The 15,008-nt window shown below is 41.7% G+C and overlaps 1 protein-coding gene across 1 annotated transcript; it reads right to left on the bottom strand.

Moving 5' to 3' along the window:
- Positions 1 to 7,725: 7,725 nt before the first annotated feature.
- On the bottom strand, positions 7,726 to 14,723 carry LOC123485479 (DNA repair protein XRCC1-like). The gene is made up of 7 exons (XM_045216428.1): positions 14,644 to 14,723; positions 14,379 to 14,487; positions 10,960 to 10,999; positions 10,155 to 10,291; positions 9,778 to 9,868; positions 9,440 to 9,515; positions 7,726 to 8,577 (listed from the first exon to the last, which is right to left on the bottom strand). Exons 1-7 carry the CDS (start codon positions 14,719 to 14,721, stop codon positions 8,470 to 8,472), a joined length of 639 nt encoding a protein of 212 aa, XP_045072363.1. The 5' UTR covers positions 14,722 to 14,723; the 3' UTR covers positions 7,726 to 8,469.
- Between the last annotated feature and the right edge of the window lie 285 nt (positions 14,724 to 15,008).

Below are 15,008 nucleotides of genomic sequence, written 5' to 3'. Positions count from 1 at the left end.
GCCATGTATCGTGAGATTTTGAGTGAAAACCTCCTTCCATCAGCAAGGGCATTGAAGATGAAACGTGGCTGGGTCTTTCAGCATGACAATGATCCCAAACACACCGCATTTCAAGGTCCTGGAGTGGCCTAGCCAGTCTCCAGATCTCAACCCCATAGAAAATCTTTGGAGGAAGTTGAAAGTCTGTGTTGCCCAGTGACAGCCCCAAAACATCACTGCTCTAGAGGAGATCTGCATGGAGGAATGGGCCAAAATACCAGCAACAGTGTGTGAAAATCTTGTGAAGACTTACAGAAAATGTTTGACCTGTGTCATTGCCAACAAAGGGTATATAACAAAGTATTGAGAAACTTTTGTTATTGACCAAATACTTATTTTCCACCATAATTTGCAAATAAATTCATTAAAAATCCTACAATGTGATTTTCTGGATATTTTTTTCTCATTATGTTTGTCATAGTTGACGTGTACCTATGATGAAAATTACAGGCCTCTCTCATCTTTTTAAGTGGGAGAACTTGCACAATTGGTGGCTGACTAAATACTTTTTTCCCCACTGTACATTGATGGAAGTTACAATCTATCTGCAATATTAAAGCTGATCTACCCCCTAAAAAATTAAAAAATTTAAAAAATTGAGTGAAAGGGAGGAAATTGAGCAGCATGAATAAATCGTCAGTGTTGAGAGAGGCTGGAGGATGGACTCAGTGTAGTGGCTGGGCTGGCTGCCGCATTATCATCCCACCACTGAGAGTTGTTGGGAAATGAATGAATGAATGAATAAATACTGACTAACTGAATAGTATATTTTAAATCCCTCACTTCTTTCAGACTCACAGCGCTCCATGATCTACTATTCCTCTCACTGCTTATTAAGACCATGATCAGCTCTGGAAAAACAATTTATTTTACCTTTATTTTACCAGGCATGTCAATTAAGATTTATTTTTGTATTTACAATGACGGCCTGGCAAGAGGCTTCATGTGGGTTAGGGGTGGGGATTAAAAGTGTATCAATGCTTCATGCTACCCAAAACGAAACATAGTTCTACAGTATACAAATTTAAAGACTGTTTCCAGGATATTACAATCATCATCACCCTTATCTGCCAACCTGATCTGGCAGACGGAAAGCTGCTCCTTTCAGATCCCAGGTACCACCTCCTATCATTGTGCCCTTGAGCAAGGCACTTAACCCATACATGTCTCCAGGGGAGTTGCACTGAGGCTGACCCTGTGCTGCCCCCAATGTGTGGTGTGTGTTTTGTGTCTGGGCGGTTGGGAGCAGGGCAAAAACAATTTATTGATGGACTAATAAAGTACTTGTCTTGTCTATGTTTAGAAGCAGAAACTCTGGTGCATCAAGCATCTAGGACCAGTTCTGCCCTAGCCATGCAATCTTATTATGTTCTAAAAGGCTAAACTGATCCTACATAAGCACGCCGACTCAGACGTTTGATACATACAGACCCTGGACTCATTACAAGACTTAACAATGTATTCAGTCATTATACCAAACAGTGGTGTATTTAATCCCATTCGTCTTTCTAGGTGAGTTGACCACTCTCAAAGGGTTTTCTAAGCTCCTGCTGGGATGCAGTCCTGCTACCTGACATTCTAAAGTGCTAGTTCCTGAACTACCCATCTCCTGCTGCAGCTAATTCTCAAGCTTTCATTGTAAATCCACCATATGTGCATGAATGAATGAACAGCTTGTTCAGTAGAGCCCTAGCCCTCTAATGTAATGCGAGTGCTTTGGTGACGACGACCCATTTGATCAGCCACACTCAGGGGGCGTGTGTCTGAGTGTGTGTTTGTGGTAGTACGATCACTTATAGCAAAAGATCATGAGAGAGAGGGACAGGTGACCAAGAGTGCTCATGGAAATGACTTACTCTATATTGAGATAAACTGTGGGAAAGATAAGGATACCGAAACAGACAGAATCATTGTCAGAGCTCAAACCACAAGGAAGAAGAGGGGAACGAGAAGTTAAGATCAAATGGAAAGTTGAGGACTTCCAGATATTTACATTTACATTTTAGTCATTTAGCAGATGCTCTTATCCAGAGCGACTTACAGTTAGTGAGTGCATACATTTTTCATACTATGTGAAGGGAAACGTTAAAAAAAACGTAATACAGTACATTCGGAAAGTATTCAGACCCCTTCATATTTTTTTAAGTTACAGCCTTATTCTAAAATTGATTAAATAGTTTTTTTCCCCCCTCATCAATCTACACACAATACACCATAATGACAAAGCAAAAACAGGTTATAATTTTGTTCAAATGTAAAACATTTTTTTAAAAATGGAAATATCACATTTACATAAGTATTCAGACCCTTTACTCAGTACTTTGTTGAAGCGCCTTTGGCAGCGATTACAGCCTCGAGTCCTCTTGGGTATGACACTACAAGCTTGGCACACCTGTATTTGGGGAGTTTCTCCCATTCTACTCTGCAGATCCTTTTAAGCTCTGTCAGGTTGGATGGGGAGCGTCGCTGCACAGCTATTTTCAGGTCTCTCCAGATATGTTAAATCGGTTTCAAGTCCGGGCTCTGGCTGGGCCACTCAAGGACATTCAGAGACTTGTCATGAAACCACTCCTGCGTTGTCTTGGCTGTGTGCTTAGGGTCGTTTTCCTGTTGGAAGGTGAACCTTTGCCCCAGTTTCAGGTCCTGAGCACTCAAGAATCTCTCTTTACTTTGCTCCGTTCATCTTTCCCTCTATCCTGACTAGTCTTCCAGTCCCTGCCACTGAAAAACATCACCACAGCATGATGCTACCACCATCATGCTTCACTGTAGGGATGGTGCCATGTTTCCTCCAGACGCTTGGCATTCAGGCCAAAGAGTTCAATGTTGGTTTCATCAGACCAGATAATCTTGTTTCTCATGGTCAGAGTCCTTTAGGTGCCTTTTGGAAAACTGCAAGCGGGCTGTCATGTGCCTTTTACTGAGGAGTGGCTTCCGTCAGGCCACTCTACCATAATGGCCTGATTGGTGGAGTGCTGCAGAGATGGTTGTCCTTCTGGAAGGTTCTCCCTTCTCCACAGAGGAACTCTGGAACTCTGTTAGAGTAACCATCGGGTTCTTGGTCACCTCCCTGACCAAGGCCCTCTGACCAAGGCCCAAACCGATTTCTCAGTTTTGCCCGGCAGTCAGCTATAGGAAGAGTCTTGGTGGTTCCAAGCTTCTTCCATTTAAGAATGATGGAGGCAACTGTGTTCTTGGGGACCTTCAATGCAGGGTATCCTTCCCCAGATCTGTGGCTCGACACAATCCTGTCTCGGAGCTCTACAGACAATTCCTTCAACCCATGGCTTGTTTTATGCTCTGACATGCACTGTCAACTGTGTGACCTTATATAGACAGGTGTGTGCCTTTCCAAATCATGTCCAATCAATTGAATTGACCACAGGTGGACTCCAATCAAGTTGTAGAAACATCTCAAGGATGATCAATGGAAACAGGATGCACCTGAGCTCAATTTCAAGTCTCATAGCAAAGGGTCTGAATACTTATGTAAATAAGGTATTTCTGTTTTTTATTTTTTTATACATTTGCAAACATTTCTAAAAAACTGTTCGCTTTGTCGTTATGGGCTATTGTGTGCAGATTGATGAGGAATATTTTTTATTTAATCAATTTCAGATTAAGGCTGTAACGTAACAAAATGTGGAAAAAGGGAAGGGGTCTGAATACTTTCCAAATGCACTGTAAGTCACATTGAAGAGAGATCAAACTACTACTCTACATGTGTAAGTACAACATCCTCAGCATCTTTTATTCATTGAGTGATTATTTTTGGACTGACTATTCATGTGGGCACAAGTACACACACACACACACACACACACACACACACACACAAATAGACAGGCAGGCAGACACACACCAGGTAACATATAAATACAGAAAGACAGGTAACCCAAATAGCGATTAAATTATTAATAAAACAAGTAGGTTAAACTGCAACTTACCCTCACTCGGCTGTAGTGGTAGTCAGTCCCATTCCCTCCAAACAGAAAATTGCAATAGACAGCAAACAGTTTGAAAATGTATGCACTAACTACTTACTGTAAGCCGCTCTGAATAAGAGCATTTGCTATATGACTAAAATGGAAATAAAATCTAAAATGACAGCAGAGTGAATCAGTCAATGTCACCACTCCGTCTGCTCTGAGCCTGCTAACCCTCTCCTGTCAGAGCTCACACCTCAACCTCTATAACATGCAACACGCTCACTCCCTCTACTCCTCAATAACATGCAACACACTCACTCCCTTTACTCCTCAATGAGTGTTCCAGCAGTAAATCCCTTCCTCTCTCCACCCCTCTCTGGTTCACGCTCTGTCTGTTCCTCCAAGTGATTTAGCGGTACCCTCCCTCTCTCTCTTCCCCACTCCCCTCTTGTTAGAGGTTCCTAGGGTCAGATCCAGTGAGCAGTGTGTGTGTGTGTGTGTGTGTGTGGTCTTTAGGAGACGAGACGCTCACTTATCTTGATGAAGCCTATTCAGAAAAAAAAAACAGAGATGAAAACAAATGAACTGTGAGGGTAAAAAGCTCTAAAGCTCTCTAATTGTGCGACAAATTAAAATCATCCATATACGTTTGGCAGCGCTCGCAATGAGCAGAAGCAATAGAGATCAGAGAGAAATGAGACGGGGAAGACAATTCGAAGGGAAAATGTATACGCTTCATCAAAGCATAAACGGGTAATCCTCCTAAAATCAGCAGGATGTTTAATTTAGGAAATCTGTTCCCACAAATAAAAATAGACATACAGTATGTGATCATGTCTCAATGGAATCAAGGTATGAAATTATTACTTTATTTAAAATATATATTTTTGGGCTTACTTTGTCAATTTGCAGTGTACAAATTATTATAATTATGTTGCGGCCCCAGATCATCAGCTCTGACAAAAATCGGTCCGCGGCTGAATCTAGTTGCCTACCGCTGCCTTAGAAGTTAAGATGATAAGACAGCACACTATCTGGAAAGGTTATTAAACCATCTCCATTGAATCAGACCATTAAGCCTCTCTCTGTCTATCATGTTTCTCTGCTACTTGAACTTTGAACAAATTAGGTACAAATCAAAAACCCTTCATCCAATTACAGTACCTCAGTAAATGACTCATTCAAAATGATCATGACTGCTGGTTTGTTCCATGCACAAAGCCCTCACCATTGTCCCTCACTGGGAGCATAATATGATCTACACAGAATGTCCCAATTCTTTACCCTTCTTCCAAAGTGTGCACTCACACACTTTCTCGCATGGATTTTACAATGGTGTAAACTCCTTCCAGCCAATGTTTACACCAATCCTATGCTTTAAAATCCGTGACAGGGAGTGTGCAAGTGCACACTTCAGGAAAAGGTTGGAGAATAGGAACATAGTCCATGAGACTGTGAATAAGGTGCCCTGAATAGTGAACACTATGACCTGAAAAGGGCCTTACTTTGCACAATGCCAAACTCTCAGATCTACCTGTCTCTCTATTTCAAGGACATGCAAAATATGTCAAAGGAATGTGAGACCATACAATGAATAAAAGCTTTTGAAACATCTATGAATCAATCTGGGGCTCCAAATGGAATGAAGTATTTCAACTTATTTTCTCTCCTCTCCTCTCTCGCTCTTCTTCCATTACTCTAATCCCCTTGACTGGAGAGCAGCGGACCCAGATGCTCAGGGGAGGAAAACATGGGGAGAACTGATTAGAGGAAGAGAGGGGAGGGGGGCAGAGATGATAGAGAATGGGGGATGGAAACAGCTAAGGGTTACAGATATTATGAATAGAGGAAAGGAGGATGGTGTCCAATCAAATCAGCTTCAATATGTCTAGTTCATCAATAAAAACACGATGTGCAATTCATTTAAAATCCATTATTTTAATTAATCAAATATTTTTGTTGTTGTTGGGAAGAATCTGAAAGCAAATCTAAGATACTGTAATAAACATCTCAAATCTAGACGTGAAAAATAAGGATGAACACGCATCATATACAGTGGGGAAAAAAAGTATTTAGTCAGCCACCAATTGTGCAAGTTCTCCCACTTAAAAAGATGAGAGGCCTGTAATTTTCATCATAGGTACATGTCAACTATGACAGACATAATGAGAAGAAAAAAAATCCAGAAAATCACATTGTAGGATTTTTTATGAATTTATTTGCAAATTATGGTGGAAAATAAGTATTTGGTCAATAACAAAAGTTTCTCAATACTTTGTTATATACCCTTTGTTGGCAATGACACAGGTCAAACGTTTTCTGTAAGTCTTCACAAGGTTTTCACACACTGTTGCTGGTATTTTGGCCCATTCCTCCATGCAGATCTCCTCTAGAGCAGTGATGTTTTGGGGCTGTCGCTGGGCAACACGGACTTTCAAATCCCTCCAAAGATTTTCTATGGGGTTGAGATCTGGAGACTGGCTAGGCCACTCCAGGACCTTGAAATGCTTCTTACGAAGCCACTCCTTCGTTGCCCGGGCGGTGTGTTTGGGATCATTGTCATGCTGAAAGACCCAGCCACGTTTCATCTTCAATGCCCTTGCTGATGGAAGGAGGTTTTCACTCAAAATCTCACGATACATGGCCCCATTCATTCTTTCCTTTACACGGATCAGTCGTCCTGGTCCCTTTGCAGAAAAACAGCCCCAAAGCATGATGTTTCCACCCCCATACTTCACAGTAGGTATGGTGTTCTTTGGATGCAACTCAGCATTCTTTGTCCTCCAAACACGACGAGTTGAGTTTTTACCAAAAAGTTCTATTTTGGTTTCATCTGACCATATGACATTCTCCCAATCCTCTTCTGGATCATCCAAATGCACTCTAGCAAACTTCAGACGGGCCTGGACATGTACTGGCTTAAGCAGGGGGACACGTCTGGCACTGCAGGATTTGAGTCCCTGGCGGCGTAGTGTGTTACTGATGGTAGGCTTTGTTACTTTGGTCCCAGCTCTCTGCAGGTCATTCACTAGGTCCCCCGTGTGGTTCTGGGATTTTTGCTCACCGTTCTTGTGATCATTTTGACCCCACAGGGTGAGATCTTGCGTGGAGCCCCAGATCGAGGGAGATTATCAGTGGTCTTGTATGTATTCCATTTCCTAATAATTGCTCCCACAGTTGATTTCTTCAAACCAAGCAGCTTACCTATTGCATATTCAGTCTTCCCAGCCTGGTGCAGGTCTACAATTTTGTTTCTGGTGTCCTTTGACAGCTCCTTGGTCTTGGCCATAGTGGAGTTTGGAGTGTGACTGTTTGAGGTTGTGGACAGGTGTCTTTTATACTGATAACAAGTTCAAACAGGTGCCATTAATACAGGTAATGAGTGGAGGACAGAGGAGCCTCTTAAAGAAGAAGTTACAGGTCTGTGAGAGCCAGAAATCTTGCTTGTTTGTAGGTGACCAAATACTTATTTTCCACCATAATTTGCAAATAAATTCATTAAAAATCCTACAATGTGATTTTCTGGATTTTTTTCTCTCAATTTGTCTGTCATAGTTGACGTGTACCTATGATGAAAATTACAGGCCTCTCTCATCTTTTTAAGTGGGAGAACTTGCACAATTGGTGGCTGACTAAATACTTTTCTTCTCCACTGTAGTTCCAAAAATAACCACGCAAAAACAGGACTTATTGGATCCTCACACTTTCACACACAATAGTCTGTGTACAATTCAAACAGCATACAACATTAATAAAACAAAAGTACACGTAATTCTACAGCATAACATGCTACAAATTACACTACAATCCCATGTATTTGGTCAAAGTGGACTTGTTGAAAAATAAGATGAGAGGAATACCAACCAATCCTTGAAGTGCATTTCATATTTCTACCTAGCAACAAGGACAAAGGGCTTATTTTCTATTCATATTTTGTTGCCCTTGGCCTTGAGTGTTAGTGACCTTAAATAATTAACGAACACCTTTACATCTGTCAACGGCACCCTATTCCCTATGTAGTGCACTACTTTTGACCAGGGCCCATAGGGCACTTTATATGTAATAGGGTGCCATTACGGCTACACGTAGGTCTCTTTATGTTGCTCCTAACACTAATACACCCCCCTCTATCAAAGCCAGTGGCTTTTCAGGACATGAGTGATAACTGGAGTTTCCACATAGACCCTGAGGTAGTGGAGGTGAGCAATATGACAGACAGTGTGAAGTGAGTTTTAAAAAGCCCTGAAAGAGAGACAGATAGGCGAGTTCTTTTTGTGCACCGGTAATGATAAGTCTATCTCTGGTAGGGAAACCATTTCATCCAGCTCTCTGGATGGCTTCAGGTAAGGTTAAGGCATTTGTAGCAAAATGTCACGGGCTTGGTGTCATTTACCTAGGGATCTGAAAAGAGCTAGTGTCTATGGCGTCAACGTACACCTCTCCTACCCTTTGGACAGGTACAATACTGTTGTGTGTGTGTGCACGTTGGCAAATGCAAGTCTCAAGGGACAACAGTGTAGGGCTGATATGGCAGCATCTTCTGTCGATCGTTGATGGCAAAAATCCATGTGGGTTTGACAAAGCTTAAATTACCATTCTCCATCAGCGCCTGTGGCAGAGAGGGAGAGAGAAAGAGAGAGAGGGGAAAATATGTCAGGAGGTGGGAATCTGTTTAATAATAAAGGGCTACAGACACTGAACCCTTTGAGTGCATGAGGGTTTGCCAGCCAATATTTTAAATGGTACAACAAATAGGTCAACAACATATATATTTAAATAGCTCGTGACTTGGCAGAAGCACTTTCCATTGCAAATGAGCTGGTGTGAAATACAGATGTCCCTGTAACAGACCTACATCAAAAGGCAACTAACCACGCACGTCCAATATCAGATCAAACATCAGTGATGCACTAAAAAGGTAGGTAAACAGCTCAAAATACTTTCCTAAAACAATCCATGTCCTAGAATCCGTTCTTTTTGGGATATTGTATGCATGAAACATTTATGCACTCACTAACTGTAAGTCGCTCTGGATAAGAGCGTCTGCTAAATGACTAAAATGTAAAATGTAATATTTAAAATAAAAAATATAAATATTTATCCAGGAAAAATGTACTACTTATTTCACTTCAGATAATCATGTGGGAGCTAGAGTGGCAATGGTATTTAATTCCAAGCCTTTCAATGGGAAAATGTCATTATGCATTTCTCTGTCTCTTTTTTGTGAGCAGACTATGAATGGAGCACTTTACATAGATGACTAGCAGCAGATTTCATTCTATCTTCCTGGAGTCATTACATTGTCTTTACAAAGAGATGAGAGACCTTTATAAGTGTGTGTGTGTGTTACACAATCATGTTTGTGCTGTGTGTGAGCTTGCCTGCTTGTGTATCACACTCTCATATTTGTGTGTGTGTGTGTTTAACATCAAGAGGTCTTTTGAGGAAACGAAAAGGGAGAACACACTCACGTCTTCAAAGGAGTCGTGCCATCCTTCGCTAGTGACGACAAACTGGACCTTCTCACTCATGTAGTCCTCCACCGCCCTGAAGAGAGAGAGAGAGAGGAACAAAGAAAGAGGGAGAGAGATATGGGAGGGGAAGAGAAGAGGAGAGAAAGAGTGAGAGAGAGAAAGCTACCCGTCTCGTCTTTGAGATCCAAACACTGTTTTACAAAGGTACAACGACACACAAGCCCTCATCCGCTGATCACTTGTATTAACTCAAAAAGTACTAGTAAAGTACTACTGTAATAGGACAAATCTGCCCTACTCTCATTCTGTAGTCAGTCTCTCTTTCGTCTTCTTACCCATTGAAGGCCATGATGTACCGCAGGAGTAGGCGTCTGTCATTGTTGGGGAACTTGCCGTAGAGGAAGAATCGCTTTCCAGTTAGGAAATCTAAAGGGTAGTAAAAAAATATATAAATCAGCATGAGAGCAAGACCCCCTGCATAGCATTACAGTAATCATTGTTCATCACTGATGGGAAAAAGATAGGAAATTGTGTGCAATTTGACAACTTAATGTTTGTGAGCGTCGTGAAAAACCAGTGTGGATGACAGAAAAGTACTTTAGTAATTTAGAATAACATGACCAATGAGCAAGAACAAACAAACTGACAGACACAGCTAGCCAGCACAGACTATACAGACTGCACAGAGAGAGGCAGACAAGGTCAGACAGACCTGGTAGCTCAGGGATGGGCTTGTTCTCCTCGGCCTCAGCATCTGTGTTCTCGTCCGTCGATCCCCCGAAAGGGTCCTCCTCCTTCACTTCCCTTCTCTCCTTCTCTCCTTTCTTCTGCCGACTCGCGCTCTCCACCCTGCCGACGAGAGAGAAAAGTTGTTTATAAAAGGGGGGTTATGAAACTATTGACTGATGCTCTGCTGGTGTCCTTGAATGAAGAGACACCACATCTGTTCATTCTGTTGTGATGCCGCACAACAAATACAACTGACAGAACCAGACATTTCTGCCCACATACAAAACAAACACCCACGCTTTCTTCAGATTACTGAAAGAGCTCGAGGGAAATGTTTGACGCAAGACCATTTCAGTATGGTGGAGTTTTAGACTTGTATAGATGCTCTACAACAAAAATCATTTCCACCAACAAGCTCAGCAATTATTTTACATTCACGACGACGCAATCCGACAGCTAATGAATCAAAATGAGAACAATCTCTCTTCAACCTACCCACGCCCACCTTAAACAGAGGGGTAAATTATACATATGTGTAATTATAACCATGATGAGCAACGAGAGGATCAAGGTAGCACGGTCCCAGATCTTTGTGCTGTCTTGCCAACTCCTATGGTCATTGGGCAACTCCTATTGTCATTGGGCAACTCCGATAGCACAGAGATCTTAGACCACGTTAGGGCAGAGGCACTGTCAACCCAGAGGTCCTGTAGTAGGACATGGCTTCAACCCCCGCTACAGTCAAATATGAATAATATCCATTCATGTTCATTGATGTTGTTAGTTACCTTTTCAGCTCGTCCTCCGTGTCCATGCCAGACTCATCTTCTGTGGGAGATAGGAGAGGAGAAGAATAACACATTATTACATCAGAAGAACATAACCTTCATCAGAAGCATACCATCTTATTAACCTACATCAGGTCATAACTTAGTCTATACTATGCTGTAGAAACTTAAGTGCTTCACCCATACCTCTCTAAGCTTTGCTCTTCCAAAATAAATAGGCCATGTACTTAGGCCCTTGTTAAAGGCTAAGTTCCTTAAAATTGTTAATATGTATTTTCCAATCAGTGCAGATGAAGACAAGGAAAATAAGCTACTTCTAGACTATTGAGATGCACCCAGTCGCGATTCATTCTTCTTCCCCCTTTCCTGTTTTTTGGTATGTGATGCGTTAGTAAAGACGTGCTCGTCTCACTAATGCGCCCGGACCACTTACTCCTGGCCTCGCATTACCATAGAAATTAGAATCATGCACAAGTCTCTCGGCAGCGATTGCTCTACGCAAGTGTTTCTTTCCGTCCTTTCACTCCCCTTGTCCTCTCAACATGCATCCCTCTCTTCCTGTCCTTTTAATGGCGGTGTTGTCAATCCGTCCATCCCAATAAAGCAGTCTTTTCCCAACTTCTCTCCTCCTTCCTTCGCTCCCTCTGTCCATTTCACCCTCTTTCATTTCCATCCTCTTCAGTCTTAGTGGTGTTAGTCCCACTCTCTTCCTCGGCTAGCTACTTGAGCAAATGTATTAAGCCCATCGAGCGATTTAATTCACTACATGGTCGTAGAAAAACATTTATGGCAATAAAGTAAATGGAAATAATGGCTCTTGCAGGAAAAGATGATGAAACAAGTCTCTGGAAAGGAGTATGGCCAGAGAGTATGTTCCTTTCTCCTCCCTTTCCAACACTGTGTCAGGGTCCTTTCATTCGGACACGTGTGATTCAGCTGCTATCAAAAGTATGTAGTTGTCTGTTGTGAGCTGAAAACACCATTAGCTCACGAGAAAACTGGCAGCAATGATTTATGCAGATTTATAAATAAGTGGTGAGAATAATGTCCGCTACGCAAATGAGTATCTGTTCTGTTGTTCGTTTAAAAAGGAGTGCTGCACTGAATATCTGAAGTGATCCTGACTGTTTTGACTACAGCCTCAATGTTTTGGATGATAAACATGGTCACCCTCTGAATCCTTTATCCCCCCATCAGTCAAAAGAACACTCTCTTAGCTCATCTCTCCAGTTCCTCTATCCCCTTCTCGGGAATCTCGGGATAGAAGAACCTTCTAGGCTGTCCACTTACATTTACATTTTAGTCATTTAGCAGACGCTCTTCCCAATCTGTTCATCCCTCCTCTCACCTCTGTCTCAGGTATAGCAGGACTCTCTCTTAATCAAGTAAGACATCTTGAGACTACTCTGCTAGCGCCTCTAACTGCACTACAGACATATCGCCCTAGCTAGCAGTTGCTCCTCAACGCTTATCTCCTGTGGCAGTAAGTTTATTTACTATTATTTACCTTTATTTCAACAGGGAAGTCGTAGGGAGTGACCTCCAATTAAAGGCTGTCAACAACATTTGAATGAAAGAACGATCAGATGAACGATCGAACAAATGAATGAACTAAAAAATGAAATAATATTTTAATGTCCCATATATTGCCAAGCAGATATTAAAGTTTTCATTCATTCATGCATTAATTAATTCATACATTCAACCCCAGGAAAAACCAAGAGTGGTTGGTGATGCGTTGAAATAAATGTTGATCAGTGATTCTAATCTGTCTTTCTGAACCTAGGCAGTGTGTATGTTAAAGCTGGGCGATATGGACAAAAAGTAATATTGCGATAAAAGTAAATATTTTGCTCAATAACAACATTATTTTTATTGTTGTATGGACAGTTACTTTACATTTGCGGCCAGGCTCTAGGATTTTTTCCCCCAGTGCCAAGTAAGACAACTGAGATGGTAGCATATGATTAAAAAAGTAAGCTATTTCATCTAACATATCCAGGAAATGCATGATTGATATTTTGATGTGCAACCTATCAAAATAGGATCCAAAATTATGAGATTTATTTTAGGCTCTTCAGAGAATTTGACGACATCTTTGTGCATATTAGCCTATAGGCTATATTATTCACCACCTGAGAAAGTGGGAACTCAACACTTATCTAGACTGCTAACTCTAAATATGATATTGTTGCTAGATAGTCATGTAGGCTAATTTATTAATTAGGTTAATGTCCTAGAAAAACTTTTCAGGCCTAGGTCCAGGCTATTTGATGCAGGCCTATTCACAGCAAATGGCGCGCTCGCTCTGCAGGCGCATCAAAACCATACTAACTACAGCCTACTCCGGCTGTAAAGTGGTGCCATGAATTCAATATTAAGAGGTGAGAAATACATTATATACTCACAGAAAGCTGTGAGTCTCCTCTAACAACACTGAACAAAAATATAAACGCAACATGTAAGTTGTTGGTCCCATGTTTCATGAGCTATAAAAAATATATATATATCCATATGAATAAAAAGCGTATTTCTGTTAGTGAGCATTTCTCCTTTGCCAAGATAATCCATCCACCTGACAGGTGTGGCATATCAAGAAGCTGATTAAACAGCATGATCATTACACAGGTGCACCTTGTGCTGGGGACAATAAAAGCCCACTCTAAAATGTGCAGTTTTGTCACACAACACAATGCCACAGATGTCTCAAGTTTTGAGGGAGTTGTCCACCAGAGCTGTTGCCAGATAATTTAATGTTCCTTTCTCATGTCGTTTTAGAGAATTTGGCAGTACGTCCAACCGGCATCACAACCACAGACCACGTGTATGGCGTTGTGTGGGCGAGCGGTTTGCTGATGTCAAAGTTGTGAACAGAGTGCCCCATGGTGGCAGTGGGGTTATGGTATGGGCAGGCATAAGCTACGGACAACGAGGCAATTTTAATGCTAAAAAATACCATGACAAGATCCTTTGGCCCATTTTTTATTAGGTATCTGTGACCAACAGATGCATTTCTGTATTCCCAGTCGTGAAATCCATAGATTGGGCCTAATTAATTTATTTCAATTGATTGAGTTCCTCACATGAACTGTGTAACTCAGTAAAATCAATGAAATTGTTGCATGTTGTGTTTATATTTCTGTTCAGTATAGAACTGTAGTTGCTTTGAAAACTACATGTTTCCTGCATTAGCATTTTGAGCAACGGTCATATGCTTGTGCTTCTCCGTGCGCACAGCGGGGAGTGAGAGACAGCAGTCGACAGTGAAACAGGGACAGGCAGATACTTTTATAACAGGAATCAACATAATGCATAGGCTATTACCATTCCCCAAATAATAGTTTTAGAACAATCTACAGGAACGTTGTGTAGCAAAATCCCGCTAATTTCAGTTTATCGTAGGTGTGTATAATGCAAACCTGGTTCATCTGCGTCTGTGGAGCCACCATACAGATCATCCTCCTCTTCCTTGATGGGGGCCTTTCTGGGAGTGGGTTGCCGTTCTTCTTCTCTCCTCTTTTGTGGAGTCTGCCAACGAGGGAGAGGGCAGTACGGGGGAGGGAATAGAACAAATACAATTATGTAAATCAGAATAATTATTTGAAGCAGATGTATTTTTTCTTAGGCAATAATGTAATGTCATGTTCTACTGCTAGGTCATGGAACAGTTTAAGAGGACCTCACCCTCCTCTCTTTTCCCTCCTCCCCCTCTTCATCCTCCTCTACGTCGCTCCCCTCCGAGCTGGACTCCGCTCCGTCCATCAGGTACCTGGCAGGAAGAGAGGGACGCGGGGAAGAAGGATCGTTTTAAATAGAGAAATACAAAAAAGGGGTGAGGGGAAAAGAAGTAACAACATAAGTGGTGAAAACATCTGAATGGATAAACAAAAAGATTCCCAGCAAAGGGATGATCACGCTGGCTGGAATTCTGCGCAAAGGTTAAAATGTTGGAAGAACACAACATCTGAAGGGTGCAAAAAAGTACTTCATGTTCCAGACGGAAACATAAAGGCTAGCCAGACACAGAACAGTAACAGACTGCACACACA

This window comes from Coregonus clupeaformis, unplaced genomic scaffold (genome assembly GCF_020615455.1).
Source record: "Coregonus clupeaformis isolate EN_2021a unplaced genomic scaffold, ASM2061545v1 scaf0707, whole genome shotgun sequence".
Classification (NCBI taxonomy): Eukaryota; Metazoa; Chordata; class Actinopteri; order Salmoniformes; family Salmonidae; genus Coregonus; species Coregonus clupeaformis.
This window is presented reverse-complemented; position numbering and strand designations above follow the sequence as displayed.

Coding starts and splice junctions, on each gene's coding strand:
- LOC123485479 (XM_045216428.1), bottom strand. CDS start 14,721: ATGGACGGAGCGGAGTCCAGCTCGGAGGGGAGCGACGTAGAGGAGGAT. Junction 11,000..14,378: donor CACAGACGCAGATGAACCAG/GTTTGCATTATA, acceptor TATCTCCCACAG/AAGATGAGTCTGGCATGGAC. Junction 9,869..10,154: donor GCCCATCCCTGAGCTACCAG/GTCTGTCTGACC, acceptor ACTACCCTTTAG/ATTTCCTAACTGGAAAGCGA.